The sequence below is a fragment of the Strigops habroptila genome, chromosome 5, assembly GCF_004027225.2.
Source record: "Strigops habroptila isolate Jane chromosome 5, bStrHab1.2.pri, whole genome shotgun sequence".
Lineage (NCBI taxonomy): Eukaryota > Metazoa > Chordata > Aves > Psittaciformes > Psittacidae > Strigops > Strigops habroptila.
Genome location: NC_044281.2, coordinates 33,332,487 through 33,356,341, shown reverse-complemented (window position 1 = coordinate 33,356,341; position 23,855 = coordinate 33,332,487). Strand labels below are relative to the sequence as shown.

Sequence of the window (23,855 nt, the reverse complement as noted above, 5' to 3'; positions counted from 1 at the left end):
CACATACTAAACTCAACACCATCAGTACACTAACACCATCTTGAGACCACAATATTACAGAAGCGTAGCCATCAACTGCATGCAATAGCATAAGTATGACACATTACGCACAGCTCCAATCTTCATACAGTTCCATTATCTGAGAAAAATAATTTTCTAGAACCTGTTCTTCAGATAAACATGACAGTACTGTGTGTTCTACTGTGTAAAAAATTACTTTATCACTTAATTTGTGCTTTTACACTACTTTGTTCTTGCTGGTTTTACCAGTACTACTTCAACTATTTCAGCTGTCCCTTTAAACCACAGTTTGCTTTTTTGGCACATTACTAAAAACAATGAGGCAGTGCATATTACTAGGAGCAATTAAGTTGTATAGGGACTAGTAGATTGTTCTGCAAGGACAAGCCAAGTTTATAAATTATTCTTTTTCCATAGACACAGCAAAGCTCCCAAAACTGTCCTGACATACAGGAAACAACACTGCAAGAACCAGAATAAAAAAAGTCAAAGCAGCTCGCAAAATTCTGAATGTCCATGTTTAATAAAAAAAATTAATAAAAATAAAAAGACAGAAATAATGGAGGTGAAAGTTAGGATGGTCTACTTCATTTCTAGAGTTCATAAGTAATTATTATTAAGACTGCCAAAAAATACCCTGTTTGCATTTTTTTCCTTTTATTTTTATTTTGGTTGAATTCAGGGTTCCTGTTACAGCTCAACTGGCTTTAACCATAAAATACTTTTCAGTTCTGGAAGTTGCCACCCTGAAATCATGAGACAACCTGGCTACTATGAACCCACAACCTTGGGAAAGCCGATTTGCAGAAATAGATACAAAACTTCTCTAACTTGCTGAAAGATAATCACCAAATTTAAGGTGTCAGAAGAAACATTTTGTTTTAGAAAACAAATTGGCTTCTATTGCCTAAGCTGTCACAGTGAAACCTTTACCAGCTCTAACTGTGCCCGCACGAGCCCCCTTGGTCACAGATTGGAAAGGTTTCTCCAGAAATTAAAACTATTCTTATGTTGCTGAAGAAATAGCATCAGGGAGCTAGCTCAAGCACCAATCCCTAATGTATTCAGTGTCGATGCTCAGTCAGCTGCCAATCTCTACTTTGCAGTGATTGACTAGTTCCTGCCAGAAAGTCACAAACCAGCCTGTATTTGAGCAAGAAAAGCTGGTCACATACTAGTTTGAACCTGTGGTCCTTGTGGGGCAGTAACTGCCATTTCCAGAAGAAAATACAAAAGTCATTAGAGCACACTAAAAAACAGAATTAAAAAGTTACATAACTTGCCTAAAAAGATGTTTTCCTCCTAAACAAGCCTCTTCATTTCTTCTGTCCTCAAAAACATTGGAATACTATTCCTTAAAATTCAATAAAGTTTAACTCCAGAACTACTTAAAAGATAAACTGCCTCTGCATTTCTGAGCCTGAACAAGAGATAGAGCCCAACAGCAGTCTGAGAAGACTACATCACTTAATAATTACAAGAGACCACAATGAAAGATTTTTCTATTCTATAATTAGAAGAGAACATAATATTTTAACTTTTGCTTATGCTAAACTCCTTTGTAGGATATAAAATTACTAAGACATTGTTAAGAATACATTCTTATTCCTTTGATTATTAAAATGATGTAAGAAAGGATACATTACAACATAATGCTGAATACTAAGGACTTTAAAGTGTTTCAGAATAAGAAGCTCTAAGTTTACTGTTGCCATCACACCAGCAGGTAAAATTGATCTACCTTAAAAATATGTATATTCTCTAAATTATTTTAAATAATTTACAAGATGATAATAAGATCAGGAAACAGCATAATACTGATACCTTACAACTGAATACTTAGCTGTACTCGAAGCTATAATCTTAAAATATCTACCACTATATAGAAGATTACAAAATATTTTATGGTTGTTGCTTTTCTCTTTAGAGTAGAATGGTGTGAACCTGTGACAACTGATGCACATCTAGTAGCTCTACATCATGGTCCTCCAGTTTAAATCTTTAACATGGAAGTCAATATGCACTGAGACATCTGAATCTGCTTTACTGCTGCATATAGAAAATGCATTAATCCCAACTGCCTTGCCACTGCCTCCATTCCAGTAAAGCCGATCTGATCAATTGGAGTAACTCTTTTGACACACACACTACATCTCCCTATTCAACACATGACATGGAAAGAAGGCAAGCCTGGGTAGGTAAGTAGGAAAGTATTTACACCAAAGCCTACGCTAAAATGTGTTCACCAAAGCTCTACTCCCTCTGAAATGGCAGGTTAGGAGAGGAGGGAAAAAAGTTGAACGCTCATCTGACTCCTGTGGGTTCCCAGCTTCTCATGCCTGCCCTCAGCCTACTCTTGCTCACACTAGGCAGCAACAGCTCCAAGCCTGTGTACCAGCTGCAAAAATACCAAATGTGCTCCAACTGATCTGTATTCATCACACTGCTAGAAGGAGGCAGAACAGAGCTGGTGAGTGGTTTCTCCTCCTCTCCTTTCATAAAACAGTACGAACAGAAAGAGCAGAAGAGCAGCTGAACAGAAGTGCCAAGAGCAGCTCGTCTCGGAACAGCACGTCTGGCCGCTGTGCAACATATTGGGAGATCTTCCCTATGCATGTCCAAAGCTACTGAACTTTTATAATCCTCCTAGTCACATCTCCATTTGCCTCTTGGGTCCCAAGATTTCCCACTTTAAAAGTATTTCCTACCCGTCTGAAAAACTTGGCCTTCACACACTTCTACTAAAACTCTGCTCTGGCTAACCTGCACAGGCAGCTATGTAAATCTTTCCTTCAACTCAGCCACTCGCTTCTCCCATGCCTTACTCAGTCCAGCAGTAGACTCAAGCCACTACTCCACTTAGATGATGAACATGCCTTTAACTTGGGCAATGCAGAAAAGAAGGTAGCAGGGAAGAGACACACCAAAAGCATCCTAAGCCACCAGGGAACCACAGCACAAAGCTGACAGCAAGTAACCTTTTAACACATATTTAAACCAGTCTCAAACTTTGCTGGCTATTCAAGCCACAGTGGAAGGCAGTGCCAACACAAGCTCTGCAGTGATACAGGAGACCCACCCATTAAAAGATTCTTGTAAATATGCATTTGATACCCCATGGGGGGGGGGGGGGGGGAAGTATATTTGATATTTTACATTTTACTTGGTTTGAATTATATTCTCAAAACACCACGATACTCAGATCTACATATAAGTACTGAAAATAAACTTCCAACTAGATATATACCAAGTTAAAAAAAAAACAAAACAACCCAAAACCCAAAACAAATCGGATACAATTGATCTGTAATCAAAGTTTGCACCTTTCAGGGGATAGAGTCACCTAAAGCTATACTTGACATCCAGCAGAATACTCTTCTAACATTCACTTCTCCCAAACATTTACAAGGACACAGAATACAAAGTTTTGTAAATCTTTCCAAATGAGAAAAAACCCCAACTTTACAATAAGCCAACCCTATTTTTTTCATGGCTTAAACAATTCTCATGTTTCAAACATTGGAATGAATTTTTTTATTTCTGCCAAATCTCTGATGTCACTGAAGACCACTTAAAGTAAAAAACCTGACTGCTGCTAAGCAACCCAGAAAACATCCTTACATGTTCAATTGTTCAGCACATGAAAAAATTTCACACATATTGACAATCCATGTATTCTGGACTCTCATGACAGTAATGTCTTCCACACAGAGAGAGGAAAGAAAATTCTTCAGAATACATTCGCATTTCAAAAAGGAATTGCTTATAAAGGACTAAAGATTTGATCAAGTTTATTCACTGTTTCTGCACATGAAATAGATTAGGAACAGATTCCCTCTTATCCGCTATTTTACACACACTCCAGAAGTAAAATTACTAAGGAAAAACAGCACTTACGTTTGCTTTATTAAAAAAAATCAAAATGTACCAAGATTCTTTTCCACTATATAACTCAGTATTTTAAAAAACGTATTCCGTATCCAGACTCTTTAAACCAATGATATTTTAACTCCTCTAACTGCATATAAACAAAGGCCATTTAATGTAATTTAATATTTCACCTTTCTACAGCACTTCTCACCTATGGATGCACTTCAAAATTTGGAGAGAGTAAGACCAAGTTTTATAAGCTTTGAAGCAGATCATGATTAAACAAAGTATTTCCATATCACAGTCACAAGGACAACATGCATATGTATCCTTCATTTGAGTTACATACAAATACACTTTATTTAAGCATATGTATTATGAAGATAGATAATTTTTAACACAGATGTTTTTTCATCAAGCAATTTAACCTTTCACTCATCATGGCTTTTAGTAGCACAGTGTAATAGTCTGTACAGGAGCTACCTTACATCATAGCTTCTGGTTTAATTATACTTCAAACACTGAATCCCAGATTATATTTCCTTGAGCAGTTCAACTATCTTACCATAAAGGTCATGGGGAATATCTTCATAAGACTTCAATCTGTTTAAGTTTTCTTTAACATAAAAATGCTTCACCACATCACTTAATTGACCTAATATTTATTTTGGAATCACAGATTTAATTTTTTATATTTCTCAAGATGCTTAGTCTTAAGTTACCAATCACATATACTCAACTGCCATAAATTTATTGCAAGCATAGTCTGAACAGAACAAAGCCAATAAAAATAGACTAAAATCAAAGCCCTCCATTCATACAAAGTAATTGGCAATAAGGAAAAAAGCAAGTTTAAAGGTTAGTTTAAATCGCTAATTCAGAGTGGCAATACAGATTCCCAAAACTAGACTTCGCTTAAATGGAAAAAAATATCATCACCTGTGACTAGAACCAAAAAATATTTTATAAACAGAAAAGGAAATGGTGAAAATATTTTTAAAACTTTGGAATATCTAGTAACCTCACCATGAAACTTTGGAATACCAATACAATTTAAAATTTTTAAACTTTCTATCGCAAGATACTAATAGCATTCAGGTAGATCATAAAACAGACTGATTGTGTATGCACCTATTAAAGAAAAAAATCACATATACATATGTTCAAAAGGACTGAAATGGCACTTTCTCTTAAAATAAGGTAAATCACTAGCATTAACAATTTCTACCTCCAATTACCCATAAACACTGTTTCTTTCAGGCCAGATTTACTTGGCTTAATGCAGATTTTCAAATGTGTTATTCTATAAGCCATTTAGCTGAACTTCATTATCAAAATGTTGCAAGTTTTCCTCACAAGTAAATATAATTCCTTTCCAAGAATGAAGTTTAATCAGATGAAGCCATGATCTGACCTGTTTTACAAGCAGCAGAATGGCATTTTTGTTTTGTTCTGCTCATTATCTTATTGCTAATATGGGCAATGAATCTAGCTTTTACAGATACTTTGTACCAAGTAATCAAGAAATAAACACAGCCTGATCTTTTTTTATATATCCATATTCAAATTATATACCTATTTCATTTGAATTATCTAGGTTGAGGTTTCCTTTTTTTTTATTTCCTTGGCACTCATTTTTATTTACATTTTTTGCTTTTAAAAGCTCTAATATTCTAGCATCTAGAGCAGAAACATCCTGTGGCACTGTAACTCTTATAAATAAAAGTTATCTTTGCAAGTTCAAGAGCTTTAGAGAACGACTGAAAGACCTAAAAAATGACCATCCCATAGCTTCTTAAAGAAAATGTTGAGCAGGCCCATGGCAGGGAGGGAATAAAGAAAATAAAATCAAGAACACCTTGCTGTGAGACAGGGGCAAAAGATACCTATAAAAGCCACAGGATTACAAAGAAATTCTTCAGCATCTACATACTGCAAGCCTCCTAATAACCATAGAAGCATGAAGATTGCTGCTTATTTTTAATCAAAAAATGATTCTTAGAGACCTGATGCATATCACATAGTTTTATCAGAAAATGTAACCAAGATTTTGCAAAGCCTCCCAGGCCTGGCCTGCACAGAGGATCAGCAAATTGAAAATGGACGGCTCATGCTTCACTTGCATCTACACACGCTCCCAAAAAGCAAAAAGCCAAAAGAGAAATAGGAAGTCACCATTTTCTTTAATTAATATTTGAGAGCAAGCTTCTCAAGACAAGTTTATCAACTTTTCTACATAAGGAACCCTTACATACCACACGAGTAACGCAATTGGATGGGAACAGGGAATTCGAGACCATGTGTTGGGTGGCACCACAGTGATCAGCTTCCTACCTCTAGAAAAAGGCTCAAGAGAACAGACTGGGGAAAGAAAAACAATTTAATTGAAGTCTCAAGGCAGATCAATGGAGGGTAATGGTCCTAGTCCAGTAACACTTCTACCAGGCTGCATTTGTACCTCTCTAGAGATGGCATAACATCTAAAGCATTTAATTAGATACACAGGTATCACTTATCAGGTGCTAAATATATCATCAAAATATCTCCAGCTGATCACAGATTGTATGAGTCCTGTCAAGTGACCTCCTCAAGTCACCACAACAGTGGTTCTCCAATAGTCCTCACCCTCTAATACAATGGGTCAAAATCTGAACTTTAAAGATCTATATCAACCTGGGATATCAACTTGGGAAACTGTAAAAAACACACACAAAACAAAAAACCTAAGCATTAAAAATAGCAGCTTTATTCCACAACATTTATAAAACTGTTTGTCTCAAGATGCCAAAGTCAAAAGACACAGCTGCTGGCAGCTGGCCATTTGGGAGGTAGTTGGAATTACTGGAGATCTCGTGCCTTTAAAATGCAACATCTATTATTGTCCATCTTTCTCACCAGAAGTGATAGATTTATAAGCATTTTTTAACAGCCCTTCACCCCTGAAAGAAAAGAAACCTAGGGAACAAGTTATCTCCTGTTCATTCTGATTCCCATGTGCACAGAAGAGACTACTAGGGAGGGGACACTGAGTAACAAGTTTTTCTGTGCTTTACACAACAAAGAACAAGTGATAGAGATATCAGACCTCTGCTCCACTCTAAGCTGAACTAGGAAGTCCTGTTTTCTCAACTTGCTAACACTCCATCAAGTAAGAACGTAAAGCTCAGTAGAACATAGTGTAAGCCATAGCAGAGAGTCCATCAACTACAGCACCTGCACCAGCAAGGCCACTGCAACCCACAGCCAGCTCCCACCACTTGGCCACTGAACCTCCTGATAGTTTATCCAGCTCCTGTAAGTGAACCCTGATGCCTCAGTTTGAGCTCAAACAGCTGGGCAGCACACAAGCTAACTAGAGATAAATTATAACCTTGTTGATGATCATTTTAAAAGCTGTTTGAAGGCAGCAAAGCAGCAGTGCTCAATGCATTGGCACAAGAGTCCAGCTTCATCTGCTTATACACCCTGACTCACAAAAGCAAAATTAATAAGGTCTTCCCTGTGCCTTCTCTTTTCAAGATTAAAACTAAACAGTCCTAGATGTCTCAGCCTCTCCTCCTATGTCAGATGCTCCAGCACCTCAATAGCTTTGTGGTCATTGCTGGACTTGTTCCAGTATGCCCATGTCTCTCTTGTACTGGGGAACCCAGGCCTGAACACAGCACTCCTGATGTGTCTCATCAGGGCCAAGTATTACACAGGCATGACCACTCTCAACCTGCTGGCAACACTTTCTCATGCAGCCCAGAATGTTGTTGGGCTTCTTTGTCACAACACTACACTGTGCGCTTGCTCATGATCACTGTCCATCCAGACCCCCAGGTCCTCTTCTGAGATGTTGCTCTCCAGCCTGCCACGCCCAAACCTGTGATGGTATATAGAGCAATTCCTTCCCTTGTGCAGAACTTCATGTTTCCTTTGTTGAACTTAATGACTTCCCTGTTGGCCTGGTTTTCCAGTCTGTCAAGGTCCCTCTGAATGGCTGCCCTCCATCTTCACATCCCTGACCAGATTTTCCTTGTTTGCAAGTACAGCAGACAACCTCCCGCTGTCACCTCCTTGATCACCTATGTTTGGGACTTGTCATGAATGTGCTCCAGAAGCCTCACACATTGCTTGTGCCCTGCTGTGCTGTTCCTCCAGCAGAGAGCAGGGTGGATAAAGCCCTCCATGGGGACTGAGGCTTGAGAACATGAGGCTTCTTCCAGTTGGGTGAAGGCCTCATCTGCTGCTTCTTCCTAATCAAATGGTCTGTAGCAGACACCCATAACACCACCCAGATAGGTCTTCCAAATAATCCTGACCCATGCACTCTCAACTAGCTCATCGTCTACCCCAAGGCAGAGGTCCATGCAACTCATTGCCCTCTCACATAAAAGGGCAACACCTCCTCCTCAACATCCCAGCCTATCCATGCTAAAGAGCCTGTATCCAGTCACTGAAGGAATCCAGTCCCAAGAGCTATCCCACCACAACTCTCCAACCTCAGTGAGATCATAGCCCTGCAACTACATGCAGACCTCCAGTTCCACCTGCCTGATATCCACCTTCATCAGGTGCTTCAGGGAGGTACCCACTCATGTATTCCATTTCCCAGAAAAGGTAAAAGAGCCTCTCCTGTAACTGTCCTGCAGACACATGCCTATTACGTGCCTTCCTGATTTCTATGCCTTGGTTTCTATTACACTAGAGCTACACAGCCAGGACAATGACTAGGACAGACCAATGTTGCTACCTGCTCATCAACCCCTCTGCAAAATCTGGCTTGCAGCAGAAAAATTAAATATAGCTATGCTACTAAGCAAGCGACTTACTGATTCAGACACCTAGCCTTATCTCTTTTCTCTTTCTTTACAACCCCCTATCCATCACACCCATCTTTTCCTGGAGAGGGACTCTTCATCAGGGACTGTTGTGAAGGGACGAGCATTAATGTGTTCAAACTTGAAGAGGAGAGATCTGGTTGGATATAAGGAAGAAATTCTTTACAGTGAGGGTGGTGAGGCACTGGAACAGATTACCCAAGAAAGCTATGAATGTTTCATTCCTGGCAATATTCAATGCCAGGTTGGACAAGGCCTTGAGCTAGACAGATAACAGCAGAAAGGATACAGCCCTATGCTTTCTGAGGATTAGAGTTACCCCAATAGCTTCACATGTACAGTGACCTGGCAGAGCATTGCCATCACTCATGAGCGTTCTCTCACAACAACAAGCCTTTAACAGGAAACAATTAACTATTTTTTTTAATCATGTATTCCTGTTCCAGTAAAGAGGATATCACTGTAGACATCTTTTACATAAATCAGCTATAAAAGTCACCGAAACATGAAGAGTTACATTGCCCCCTGCAATAGTCATACTGATTATTGATCTAAACCACAGACGAGAAAGCACAAACAGAAACAGATACTGAATAAAAGTTGCAGATACATGCAAGGAATGTTTTTAGTTGCTTAAGTCAAAATTATTTTTAAAACTACCATAGATTAACAGATAGCATGTTAAAGAAGAAATCCTTAAATTAAGTTCTCATTCCTTCAGCTACAAAAAGTACATAAAACTAAGCTGTCTGAACTCCAACATATATGTAGTCATATTAGTTACTCTGCTGTAACTTTACAAAAGTCACCACTGAGGCTTCACTGTAAGGGATATTACTGAAAAAAAAAAAAGTTGGAAAAAAGCTCTTGGTTCTTCAACATAGAGGTCTGAAATTAAAGAAAACTAGCATGTTTCATTGTTTGACAGGCATAAAGCCAAGAGACTGAAATAAGTACTCAAAATAGGACATATTTTCCAATGGAGGTAAAGATTACAATATAACCAACAGGAATGTGCAAGCCAGCAATACTTAACTTAGCAGTTCATGCCAAACCATGATAGTCCGCTGTACTACTTAAAAAACACTGAAACTTGAGAAAGTGGTATTATTACAATTGTTAACAATGGAATGCAAGAACATTTTTAAACTACAAGTCACACAAATTCATTTCATATATTTATTTTTGTAGAAATAGACTACTCAGCACTTTAGGGATTTGAAACCCTGACAAAGAACTTGAATGTTATTTTCTTTTTGCTACATGCAAGTTAAACACCAAATGTAAATGCTATTAGAAAGGTTCCAGTTTCCCCACAACTATGTCCTTATCCAGGTTATGATGATAAACTGCAACGAACAAAAATTAAAAAATAAAAACAAAAAACACCAACAGAAATCTCACAATTGAGTAGAAAAAAAATATTTCTTGCCTAGGAAAAGAAACTGTGCTCAGGGCCTAATAAACGATAGAGTTTGAAAAGATATTTCAGTGAGAAACTGGTCAAGAGACATACTTCACATGTCTTAAAGCTCCAACAGGGACACAGGAACTTTAAATAGGAGTAAAATTCAACAGCATGACAAGTATTTTTAACTTCACTTGCAAGAAAGGTACACTAATTATTTGAAGGATCACAGTACCTTTAGTTTTATTATACAGATTTCTGTCACCACCACACATCAAAAAAAAAAAAAAAAAAAAAAAGAAATCTGGAAGAGAAGTAACAATTCCTGGTTAGCCATTTATACATAAAAACCTAAGATAAATTTATCATTGAGCCTGCCATCCCTACACCAACACCACCACAGTCAGGACCACTCTAAATTACAATTGCCTATTAAGCAGCTAACTAGCTCAAAATCTATTAACTTGTGTCTTCAGGGTCTACCCTCTAATAAAACTATTGTTTGTAGCAAAGTCTCAGCAGACGCCCAGGTTTCCTAGAAATCTCCATCTTCTTCAGTACATTCAAATACAAATGTTTTCTCCCCACCTACCCCAAATTTGCTTGTCACAATTTATTATTCTCTGTAGTTGAAACAAACTAGTAGAGAAGTCTAAGAAAAGATTTTAAAGTACACTTTCCCATAGTTATGCATTAAGTGGGGAAAATATACTTGTTTAAATACAGCAAGTTTCACCTGATGGATCAACAAACAAAAGAAATTGGTTACCATCCAAGCATCAGAACTAGACATTGCATAAGTACAGTCTTAGGATTGGGCAACAGTCTCAAGGGTGACCTTTAGGCAAAGGAATTAATGAGTTTCACCTAGATTAAATTGTGCAAAAAGATACCCAAGTATTTATGCCGCTTCCCTCTAAGAAAATTAAGACTTCCTTTGGTGAAAAATTACTGGTTGAGCATTTCTCTAACTCCTCGTGACAGGCAAAGAGCACCAAAACTGCAGGAGTAGGATGGGGCAGCATTCACCCAACGCTGCAATAGAAGGAGGGAGAGCTATGCAAAGGTACTCAAATGAGCTGCTTGTACTGACCGTTCACACTAAATTAGAGTTACAACACTTTTACCCTCGCTACCTGAAAAATAATAAATGATCCTTCATTACTTCTAGAAATCAAGTCTATGTTCCATAGACTAAGATTGACACGACTCCTATAATTCTAACCTACTCCAGATAACATAGGAAATCACTAATGACAATCAGTACTAAATCAGCCCAGTACACCGCTATTTTCCAAGAGTCCCACTCTCTATCAACACAACCTGCTCCGTAAGATGAGCTCAACAGCAGAGTGCTTGTGGTGCCAAGTACTCTTCAGAGTTTCCTGAGCATGTGGGTCTGTGCTTTTCTTCATGTGTTTATCAACAGTCAAATAACTGCTGAATTATCTCATGAGTGAGGGGAAAACCAAAACACAACAAAAACAAAAATCAACACACCACCCATAAAGTTTCAGACCCTATAATTAAAATTACCCCAGAGTCCTCAAACTGAAAGATGCATTAAAAAAAGAAAAAAAAAAAAACCCCACAGAAAAAACACAAAAGAACCCCTACCAAAAACCACAAAGCAGAACAGAGGGAAAAAAGAAAACCCAAAATTTAACAGGCTGTTTATTTTAAAGAAAGAGCCATGTATAACATGGCACACACAGCACTCCTAGAGTTAGACTCTTATTAAAAAACAGTGTCGGTTTGCTTTGTAGCCAAGGTAGTGCTGTGTGATTGTGCATTATAAAAATCACAAAGTATTTAAGCATGTGCTGTACATACACCCCATCAAAACCCCCAATGTCTGTTAAAGAACATGACATAGAAAAAATATTATTTGAAGTGCAAGCCTAGCATAACACTTTGTAGCCAAGAATAAAACACTCCATGAAAAATGAAAAAGGTGTTGCTTTTTTTATTGTTAGTTGGCTTGTTTGTTTGTTGGAGTTTTTTTTAGTTGGTTGGTTTTTTAGGGTGGGTTGGCTTTTTTTTTGGGGGGGGGGGGGTTGGGTTTTTTTTCCCTGTGTGGTTGTTTTGGGATTTTATTTGTTGTTGTTGGTTTGGTGTGGGTTGTTTTTTTTTTTTTTTAAGAAAAGCTGTCCAGAAAGTATAAACTAAGTTTAGTGTTTTACATTTTTGTAATAATATTCAGCTGCTATGGTAACAGGCACAGTAACTAAGTACATCATTCCACAGTATTAAGTCACTTAAGCATTCATGAGAATTTAGTGCAGAGCAGCTATAATCAATACAGGTTCTATTAAACATCACCTGAAAAGAATAGCTGATCCATTTTACTCAAATATGCTTGGGGGGGGGGAGGGGGGGGGGCGAGAGAAATAAAGTTTATTCTAAAGAGATCTGTTCACCAAAAAAACCTGATGAAGACATGCAGCATAAGATTGCTTATATGCCACTGGAAAGACTAAGATTTTTTTATAAAACATTATTCCAGCCATCTATGAGCAAGTAATAGAACAATCATACAAAGCAGTTGGACCTACAAGAAAAAAAAAGAAAAAAAGGAAAAAAAGCAGTAAACAAGAACTCCCAATATCCTTATGTTTAAGGGTTTTACCACAGCTGATATTCCAAACACAAAAAGCAAAGCTCTCAGAGAAGCTCCCTCTACCTTTCATTCAACACATTTCTCTTAAGGCTAAAGCAATGATTTCAAAGTGGGGTGAAAAAGAAAGTACCAGAAGCACTCTCAAAACTGTCAAGATTTTCTAACATCTCAGTTCAGATTTGGTTTCTGCTTCAGATACAACTGGTAGCAAACTAGCCACATCAACTTTCATGACAGAGAGCTACCCAGTGTCTTGCTACAGCACCTACTCCAGTTGCGGACTCTGTACTTGACCGGAAGGTACTCCAGTCCCCCCATGAGCTATACACTCTGATATGCCCAGGTGAGCCTCGCTGAAGTCAGTACTGTCCCTCAAAAAAACAGCCACAACATACAAACGGCAGGAAAGATGAAGAAAACAATGGCAGAAACACTTAAAATTCAACAATGCAATCACACAACACTGAGCTGCATTATATTCTTTCTACCCCAATTGTTTTTTACATTTCATCACTAGTACAGTAAACAACAGATGTTGACTAGCAAAAAAAAAAAAAAAAAAAAAAAATAAGGCATCCCCCAGCAAGAATGAGAACATTTCCTGACAGGTTTCTTAAACAGATGCTGTTTCAAACTTGGCTTTTAAGACAACTGAACTAAAGATGATGTTTTCCCATTTTCTCATAAGAAAGCTATGGTGAACACTAGAAGAAATCTTAAGGTTTTAAATAATTTTAAAAGTAACATTCACAAGTGTAAACATGTTCTCTAGCAGCTGGTAAAAGCTAAAGAAGAGCCTTTAAGTATCTAATATGAACAAGAAGCACCCGGAAAAAAAAAAAAAAATCTAATAAATTTTTGGAATCAGAAATCTGGTTGTCACCACTTAGACTACAGAGATGTTTCTCTTCCAATGCAATTTCTGCATATCTTAAGAACTTGCAGTGAAAAATCTGGTATTAGAAACCATAGGAAACATGACCCTATGAACTGGGGGGGAAGAGGAGGAGTGTGGAAGATGTTAAAAATAAAATCTATTTTCACTTGTTATCAGCAGTATCATTTACCCCAAATTCCTAAATACCGGTTACAGATTTGGCTTCACAACACTCTTTGTGACATCCTGGCATTGCTACTCAGTGCTTGAGGTATTCCTATCTTGTAGGAAGTCAAGAGATGAGACAAAAGCTTGTTAAGTATAGAGAGGAAACTGAATGAAAGCGATAATGTTTAACAAACAGTTCACACTTCTCTGACAGAAAGGACTATTATGTTTGCCTTGTGTTTCCTAATAAGTAGTTTTTCATTACCAGTAAGTCAGAAAGTTCATGTTTTCCACACAAAAACCTCTTACTACTGAGTCCAACACATTTTTCTTCACAAAACGGATAACTATCTGATGCAAAAAACTCCACAAACCATCAACTGAAGCATGTGTATTCTAGACTGGACATACAGCAACCTCTCAACAAAAAGTAGGCAGCATTCTGTTTGCATTTACTCACTGTACTGTAACAATCATATACTTTTTACTTCTCAGGAGGATAAAAAAAAATAAAAGGAGAGAATTAAAAAAAAAAATAATCTCACATTTTGACACTTACTACTACTGGATGATTATACTACTACCCATACAGTATTTGGATTCTGCTTAGGAGCTTTCTGTTTACTCTCGCATGCTTACTAGCTCAGGCAATAGAAGGAAGGACTATGTGTGAGACGAGATAATGGAAATTTATTTTGCTACTAGAGGAAAACGTTAAGGCAACTTTCAATGTTCTTGGAGCGCTTCAACTTTTGACTCTTTTGCCTACCACTTTATACACAGAAGCGCTTTTTCTTTTCGATACCTATGTGGGTTTGGTTTTAAGACACTTTTGATGAGCCTATCTTTATAAATAGTTGTTGCTGCTTATGAGACCTCTGTTTCTCGAATTCCTTTCTCCTTACTGCATTACATAATGAGATTTTTCTACTAGCACTAAAGTATTAACTCATTAAAGATTAACTCGCCCCCAGGAGAGAGAATCTCAATTAAAAAAATTCCAATCATTGCAGTCACCAAGTCAAACCGCAGCTCTTCAGTGACCAGCCCACCTCACCAGCTCCTGCCCCTCTGCCAGCTCCAGCAGCCTCCCAACACTGGAGGAGGCAGGTGCTCTGACAAAGGATGCTCAGACAGCAGGCACCTATGGTTTCCAGTAAGTGAATGAAATGCATTCCATGTGACATGCCACATGAACAACAGTGAAATATTTGCCAAGGGTTTATTTGTTTTGAAAATGCACATAAATACTTCAGTTGCCTTGTTAAGTGTAACACTAAATGTTTACAAAACACTAGTCCCAAAGGAAAGAGCACCTTCTCAAAACCACCACCATCCTTCCTTGTTGATCCAAACATGCCCTGAGATTTGACCTGAAACTCACCTTTGTTCTCACGGGCTCTTCAGATCAGATGGTAGGTAACACCCCAGGGGAACTGCCTCACTCAGCAACACCCTCAACTGGTTTGAATCTATGTATGTGCTCTTTAGCAACAAAACCAGCAATTGCTACTCCTATACTATTTTGTCAAAAGCTGCCTACGTAACTTCCACCGAGAGATAGATAATTAAAAACATACTGGGACAAAATACGTACTCTAAAGGAAAGAAAAAATAAAAAATTAAAAAGAAAGCAGAGCCAAAGGCTGAAGGAGTCCTAAGGCAGCGGCTGCGCTGTCAGCTCTCCCGGAGCGGTCCCGCTCCCCCGGCCGGGACGCCCGGCTCCCTTCCCGCTACCCAGCGGCCTCGGCTGTTCCTCGAAAGCCGAGAGCCTGAACCAGAGTGCCGGAGCGGGATATTAAGTTTGTAAAGAGGGATTTCCGAAAGACCTTCAAAGCCGCAGCCTCGCAGCGCGCCGGCTGCCAGCGCAGAACGAGCCCCGCCGGGACTGGACACCGGCACCACCCGCGACGCCGGGGCCGCCCGGGCCCCAAGCGACATCCTACGACCCCGGAGTGCCCCCGTCACCCGGCTCCGCTCTGAAGAGAGGGAGACAAGGAGCCTCCTCCTCCTCCTCCTTCCCGCGCCTCGCTAAGCCCCGGCCCGGGAGGCCACGACAGCGTCCGGGAACTCGGGACCGGCCCGCGGGGTTCCTGCCGACCTAGGGCCGAGTCCAGCGCCCGGCCGGCCACCGGCCACCGCCCCTCTGCGGGGCTGACAGGGGGACCCGCGGCCCGGCGGCGAAGGGGAAGGCAGGGAATGGCCGGCTGGGGACGCGGCCCCCTCCCCTCCCGGGCCGCCGCTGTTCCGCGCCCCCCGGGACCGGCGTCGCCTCTCCCCGCCCTCACCTTGGAGCATGGCCTCCAGTTTCTTCCTGTCCACCCGGAATCGCTCCTCGCCCCACTCGGGGCTGTGCAGGGGCCGCGGCGGTCCGGCCGAGTCCTCTTCGGAGCCTGGCACGGGCGAGTCTGTGCTGCGCTCGCTGTTGGAGCCCGGGTCGGAGAGCGGCTGCTGCAGGTACCCGCTCAGCGGGTCGCACTGAGCCGCCATGGCGCTGCCGGGCGGACCCCGCCGCCGCTCCGAGCCCCACTCGGCTGCCTCCCCGCGGGACGCTATCTGCCCCCACAGCCGCCCTCCCGGCTCATCCCAGCCGCCGCCTGCCAGAGTCCTGGCCCCGGCGCCGCCGCCTGCGCCCGCCTCTGCCTCCGGCTCCCCGCCGAGTATGCGCATCCCCGGGCAGGCGGCAGCGTCCGCAGCTCGGCGGCGCCCCCAGCCCGCCCGCAGCCCACACAGCATCTCCACCTCCATTGGGCCGCCGCCGGCCCGCCGGGGAGGGGCCGGGGATATCCCCCGGCCGCGGAGGAGGGGGCACCGGCGCTGCGCAGAGGGCGGAGGGAGGGGGTGGGGAGGTGCCGCCCCCAGAGGCACCGCCTCCGCCTCAGGGCCGGCTGGGCGGGGGTCGCTGTCAGCAGGGCCTCAGCCCGTCCCTCCGCTCGGGGCAGGCCCCGCCGTGAGGTGAGCGGTCCCGGGGCGGGGCGGGGGCCGCAGGGCTGCCCGCGGCCCCCTCAGCCATCCCGCCTCCGCCGGCTGAGGGAGGGTCAGCAGCGCTCGTACGGCGTGGCGGCCCTGGAAAACGGCCCCTAAGTAACATTCCTGACCAAAACCGATCTCCCCGAAACGTGCCTGTGTGCGCGGCAGGAGCGAGCAAGACAAGGTTTCGCCGGCATGTCCTGGGAGCGCTGCTCGCTTGGAGCGGCTGAGGCATCTTCTTACGGCAATGGGGGCCCTGGCTTTCAGCTCAGCCGTTTTAACTTGCGGATCCTCAGAAAGGCAAAGCGCTTTGTGCCGTGCAGCACTACAAGTAACCGCGTTACGCATCCCTCACCTTCCAGGCATAATTGTGTTAATCTGCACCCAGCATCGCAGTGCTAGGTTTTACAACTGCCCAGTTTATACCACTTACACAAACAAACACTTTAAGCCCAAAAGCACACTCTTAGAGAAATCGTTGGCATGAGTAGTCATGCTGGTCCAGTTGCAGCAGTGCTGTTCCTCCATTCCTGCAGCCAGACATATTGCCCAGGAGGCCGATCACCGCCCAAAGTTTGACTGCCTGAATCAGGTCAGCGAGGGTGAGGCATGCACACGCCTCTCTCTTTGAGTCTCTCAGTCAGCATGTTTCTCCTGAATGTGAAAAATCCTTTCTGACAAAAAAGTTATGATGCAAATCACACATTCCAACAAAAGCTTTCTGTTTCAATTAACTGCTGTTTTCCAGTGAAAAAGAAGTCTGCTACAAGATGCTCCAGCAACGATGTGTCTGGAATCCCATGAGATATCCCACCCTGAGAGCATCACGCCACACCTGCAGTGCTGCAGATGCCTGTCATTTGTCCTCTCTAGTACTGAAGCAACTACATTCTTATGGTGGCTAAACCAGGTTGCTGTACGCACGCTGGAAAGCAATACAGAAATTACAGCTGACTTAGGTGATGGTGAACTTACCTCATAGTTAACATCAGCTTGAAGGACCATGTCAAAATTCATCAGGAGCTGTGCTGATACCCCAGGTAGATGGGAATTGAGCTGTGTCCAGTTGCAATATGCAGTCATTTTTACAGAGTTTCAGATTTTGGCTTACGGAATCTTTACGTAAGTGCCATGGCACTCAGTGCCATGACAGTGTGAATTCTGCAACACCCATGGTTTCTTTTCTGCTGAACATTATGTGCATGGAGGGAGGCAGTCTTAGTGGAAACGTCTAGTATTCAGTTACAGTCTTTAATTCCCTTGGTGGTCTCACAGGCTTTGTGTATGCTAGACAGTGGCTTGCAGGCAATCTATGGCTCACAAGATCCTCTGATACTTCTTATGACCATGGGAAATAAAATGGCCAGAGTCAAAAACAATATAACAAAATATGAATATAGGTAATGAAAAAAATGCAATCTCCATTTATCTCAGTAGTTTGTTTGTAGTATGATAATACTTCAGGTGTGAAGGACAGTCTGAGGAAAGACTGGCTGCCTTCTTCCCTACAGCTATCAAGCACCTTTTTTTTTTTTTTTTTACAGGTGAGAAAGTGGACATTGTCCATATCAAAACAACCTGAAATTCAGCAAAGTCTGCTGCCTCACCCCAGATAGGCACCAGCTGGAGTTGTCGGTCTTCTGCATGCCAGGTCTTCTACACTCCAGGACCATGAGTGAGTTACACAGTCCAAACGTTATGAGTGTTGACAGCGCCAATTACAGTCCACAGCAGCTACAGGTGCTTAGCACTGCTGAGGAAAACAATTATTTGGGTATTTTCCACTCATAAACTAGTGAGATTTACTGTCAGAGATTCTCAATGTAGGAGGTCTCTTTCCTCGGGTTTTATCAGTTCCTGCAGTATAGCCACAGAAACCCTCTCTCCAGTGGTTTTTGGTTGGGTTTTTTTTTCAGTAGCCATGCAAACAATGTAATAAAGCAAATATCTCTTTAAAAATAATGATGTACACAGTTTAGTTTTTATTCATTGAAAATAATCCTTTCATGGTGTCATTCTAGGCTAAAAATAAGAAGTAAATTCTTTGTTTTCCTATTGAAATACATATGAATGGTCAAAAAGCCAGACCATTTTAGTGATTAGGAGTTATTATTAGTAGTATGTATTCAGTGGAATATCACTTCTGTAGCATAAATGGCATTTATTTCTCCAGTATATTGCAGTGGAAGAATAAAATGTCTGTTACTCAAAAAACTTGAACTAAGTAGAAAACCACATTTTTAATGGCTAAAATAAATGTGGATATTAGTGGGGAAACTGGGTGGAAGTTGGCAGATAAAAGATGAAATGGCTAGAAGGAATATCAGCTGAAGTTGACTTTGGCATATAAAATTTATGTTGGCCATTTTTCTGTGGCCAGTATCTTGATCAAAGAAAAGAATAACAGGATCTTTCTCATTGTGGCATAGCATGTCTATTTTGCTACATTTTCTTGCTCTTTTTTCATCCTGTTCTTTTTTCCTCACCTCACACACAGAGAATATCTGCAAATCTCAGAAAAAGCGTAACTGAATATAAAAGTGTTTTATTCTCACACTCAGCCTATATGTAAAGTCTATGGTATAATATTCATTGGGGTGAAATAGATCCTATGAATGTAAAGGAGATTCATGAATTGGTTGATCTACTGTATTAAGTCACATTTCTTTGGGACTGCATAAACCCCCCAAAATTGAGAGTACTATGGCAGCTCTCCTGTGAAGAATGTGGGTCTGCCCTCGGACCCGTAGACAAGAAGTGACAGCACACGGAGAGCACCATTAGATGGCTTTGGGTCTGCCTGAGGGCTGCTGCTGAAGTGTTAGAGTGATGGCTAGCTCTCTCTGCACTCCCTGACTGCAAGATGTAGAAGTTACCTATAAATGGAAGAGTGACACAGTGTAACTTATTGTTAATACAGCACGGTCTGCATTCCAGAGCTTGCATTTATTTTTTTTATTCTTGTTCTCAAATTTATCTACTTCACAACACCATTATAAATCAAAGTGCTGTTATCTGTATTTTTCTGAGTTGGGAGCCATGTGCAAAAAGGTCAGCTTGGAAAGCTACAAAGTGATGGTGGGGAAAAACCAGGAGGCACATGGAATCTTTAATGATCTGCGGTATCTAGAAATGCTTTTCTGAGGAGAGTGGCAAATTTGGTATTAGTTGCTTGGGAGAGGTTTATTACTCATCAAAATTAATGTTGGAAATGTTTTGAAAGGCTTTATTGCATTCATCTATTTTGCAGAAGTAAGAGCCTGTAATATTTTGTCTTTCATGATGTTGTGCCATATTCCCCAAGTAGGCCCCATTAGCTCCAATTTCTCAGAATAGTATAATTTGGCCTTCTGTGTACTGAAGTACTGTGCACTTAAGGCCCACCAGCAAATAAATAAAAGGTCCTCAACTGCTGTTATAAAAACTTTTCCACCCCTAGAAATTCCGAAGATAAATTCTTTTTCTCATCATAAGACCAGAGAGATTCTGAAACATCTTTTTAGCTATACTGAATCATGGGACCATAAAAACAGATTGAAAGAGATCTCAAAAAGGTCATCTAGTTCATCTACTAACTATGCTGAGTTCATTCCTGACAGATATTTGTTTATCCACTCCTTTACAATTTCTAAAGATGAGGTCTCCATGACCTTTCCAGGAAATTCCTGTGCTTCACTTACCATCAAGAAGTACTTTTTCCCCTTAATAAGTAACTTGAATTATTCTTGCTGTAACTTAAAGTCATTAGTTCTTGTCCTGTACACCATGGGCACAGTGAATGGATTATTTCTTCTTTGTATCAAACTTTGATGCTTGTGAATACATTTATCAAGCATTGATCAGTTCTTAAGTGTTCTTGTCATTAGGCTAGTCACTCCTAAGTCATTCAGGTCATTCTCAGAGGTCATGTTTCTTGCTGTTCTCCAACAAACTCTTTCCACAATAGTCCACATCCTTCTTGAAATACAAAGAACAAAACTGGAGAGTACCCCAGCTGAGGTCTTACCAGTGCTGAACAGAACTACATGATCTTATCAAGCATCTCACAATCTGTACTCCTGCTTATTCATTTTGCCATGACCTTACTGGTTTGTATTGAAGTATTATAATCCCTATCCCCTTTTCTGAAAAACAAACAAACAAACAAACGAACAAATAAAGAAACCCCAACCAAACCACAAAAAAGAAAAAAGAAAAACCAAAAACCAAAACCAAAACCAAACCAAAAGCAAAACCAAAAACTAAACCAAAAAAACCACCCCACCCCCAGCTAAACAAAACAGCAAACAAACCCCAACTACTGTCTAATTATTCTTTGTTGTATATTTTTGGTGTTGATTACTGTTGCTCAGCATGGTCTCATGGTCTTGTCCCTATTGAATTTCATCCTGATTTTCTTAAAGACTATGTTCTTTACCTTTTAACATCTATTTGCACTAATGCTGCACTCCTGCAGTTTAATTTATGCCTCTAAGAAGCATGCTTTCAGTTTTCTTACCCGGATCATCAGTGAAACATGGGACAGATATGGGTCCAGAATAGAATATCACACTCCTATATCACATTCTTCCATTCTAACAGTGAAGCAATCATAACAATCTTGTATGAAGATGCTTATTCACCCATTTTTATGTCATCAACTGACAATTTTTGCTATACTTTCTGGGAATGTTGCAGGAAATAGGGTTTAAAATCTGCTCAAGTCTTGAAGTATGGCCTCTGCTGCTACTCCTCTATCTGCAGATATTCCTGGTCTATTATAGTAGCATATTAGTCTGATAGGATTTAATCTTGTCAGATCTATACTGGCTGTGTACAGATCTCCTTATTAAGTTACCTGCTAGAGTCACCTGTTCCAATTTGTGTGACTTTTTTTTCCCCAGAATATTTCTGGCAGCTGAAGTTAAATGACTAGGCTAAAATTTCTTGGTTCCTTTCCTGCTTCCTTTTAGAGACCATCACTATATTTGACCTTTTTCAGTTTTCTGGTACCTCACCCATCACCAAAGAGTTTTAAAGAAAACCATTAGTGATTGTGAGAATAAGCAAGGGAATTAATACAGTCTTGGTGAACCTGACAGAAAACCATAGGATCTAGGCTTAAAAGTCTGACTGATCACACACATTACATTTGGTAACATTCAGTGTGCTGTATAACCTTATATATACACTGTTATTTATTACAGCCATGCAGTTTTAAACATCTTAATCTCTGGAAGACTTTTCAACGGATGGACTTTGTGAACCTTGTCTTTGCTGAAATGTTAGGAGAATTAGAAACAAATGTACAAGTCTCAGAAATCCAGGAATTTTCAGTCTTGGAAATTGCACTGGCAATTTCTGGCAAGGGTGCAACCTGTCTCTTTTGGTTCTCAGAGGCAAAGTAATAAATTCACATTCTAAATGTAATTAGAAAACAACTATAGAGATTTATATCTTACCAATTAAAAAAAATATGTATTGATATTGTCTAACTTGTAAGGAGAGTGATTAATAAATAATAGCATGAATTAGAGTTGGAGATGGCACTATAAGGAACTGGAAAGACTGAGAACATGAATATTGCACTGGCAATCTCCTTGTCTTGTCAGGTAAAATCCCGCACTGCTGTCAAAGGAACTGCATTACATATCTGTAAATTAGGAAAAGTTGTTTTGTAATGTTTTCAGTAAATTAGAATCTAAATATTAAATCCTGAATTTGATAACCATATTGTTTCCTTACATAAGAGCAAGAGAGACTCTGTCTTCTTTAAGCCACTGGAAAAAGGTCCTTCTGGATTAAGAAAAATTATTCCTGTTCTGAAACTCCCCTCTTGCCACTGTAACCTTCATAGGTGATTTTTAGGTATTTCACATTCTTTCTATTTCATTAAAAAAAAAATTAAAGTGGGAGGCAGGAAAAAAGGTCTATTGAAGAGGGAGAGGGTTATCTATAATTTCTGACTTTACCCCTGAGGGGAGTTAATCCTTCACTTGAAATCAAATAAATACTTAAGTAGTTTTCCTCTATATTCCTGAACTAATACAAATAAAATTACAGAGAGGTTAAAGTGTTTTCTGGAGTCAGCTTCCAAATGATCAACTGTCTTTATTAATAATATTCTGGTAATTTTTGTTTTGCTAGTATTTGTACATATAGCGTACATTCTTAGCATCCTGCATAGCTAAAATGCCATATTTAACAATGATGCATTTTTAAAATCTATTCTTTTATTTGTATTGGCAGATAAGACTTACTAAGTTATTGTAACAGTCGCTCAACTAAGGAAAATTCTCCTTTACACTGCACAGGTACCCTTAGTCACTCAAGGCTTTCATATTGCAAAAGTGCATCTCCAATAGTAAAACCTAATAGCCACTGAGATCAGCCTTTGGTTATCTACCAGAAACAAAATAGAAAAATGGGATTGAAGGTTTTTTTTTTTTGTTTGTTTTCTCATGAAAGACCAATACTTGATTTCGTCACTATAAAATTGATTGCACTTTGTGAGTTGCTATTCTGTAAAAAAACCACTGACATAGATTTAGTGATTAAAACATGCTTGCTTTTGTTTCACACATCTACTCATCTATCAGTCCTCAGTAGCCACACTCTTGCATTGTCAGGGCTCTGAGTGCACTAATAGGGTTTAATTTCCCTGACCAGCCTCACCTGGGGCACACCTAAACTCTCCACCCGTCGACCTAGGAGCTCTATTTAAGCTTGGCCTCGAGCATTTATTCTTAGCTTGACCTATGCTGGAGCTCAGATTTTTGCCTTGTCTCTTTTCTGACTTACTTGAATATTAGGCTTGTGTTGTGGGTAGGTGGTTTACTGTTCTATTTCTTGCTGTTCCTGCATGGGTCTTGGTGATTCGTTACAGACTGGTGTCTGAGACTGTTTATAGGACTTGTTATCAGTACCCTTTTCTTCCTGGTCTGTTGACATAGTATGGAATTGTGTCTGGGCTGGTGAGGCAATGTTTTCTCATATTCCTGGCTTGTCTCCTGCCTTGTGGAGCAGCCCTACTCTTGCTGCTCCTTAGTAGGAACTTCCTCTTGTCATAAAATATCTCTTTTCAGCTTGCTGCTTTGTTTTGATTTTTTTTTTTTTTTA

At 40.4% G+C, this 23,855-nt stretch overlaps 1 protein-coding gene across 2 annotated transcripts in view; it reads right to left on the bottom strand.

The window, feature by feature from the left end:
* BICC1 (BicC family RNA binding protein 1) overlaps positions 1-16,451 on the bottom strand; it is a 110,456-nt gene extending 94,005 nt beyond the window's left edge. The window contains exon 1 of one of the 2 annotated variants that reach the window (XM_030487918.1): positions 16,076-16,451. Coding sequence is in view for 1 of the 2 variants with exons in the window: in XM_030487917.1 (XP_030343777.1) it covers positions 16,076-16,277 (202 nt within the window). In the remaining variant the exon portion in view is untranslated. The remainder of the gene's footprint in view (positions 1-16,075) is intronic. The other variant, XM_030487917.1, reaches the window with a different exon arrangement.
* Positions 16,452-23,855: the final 7,404 nt, after the last annotated feature.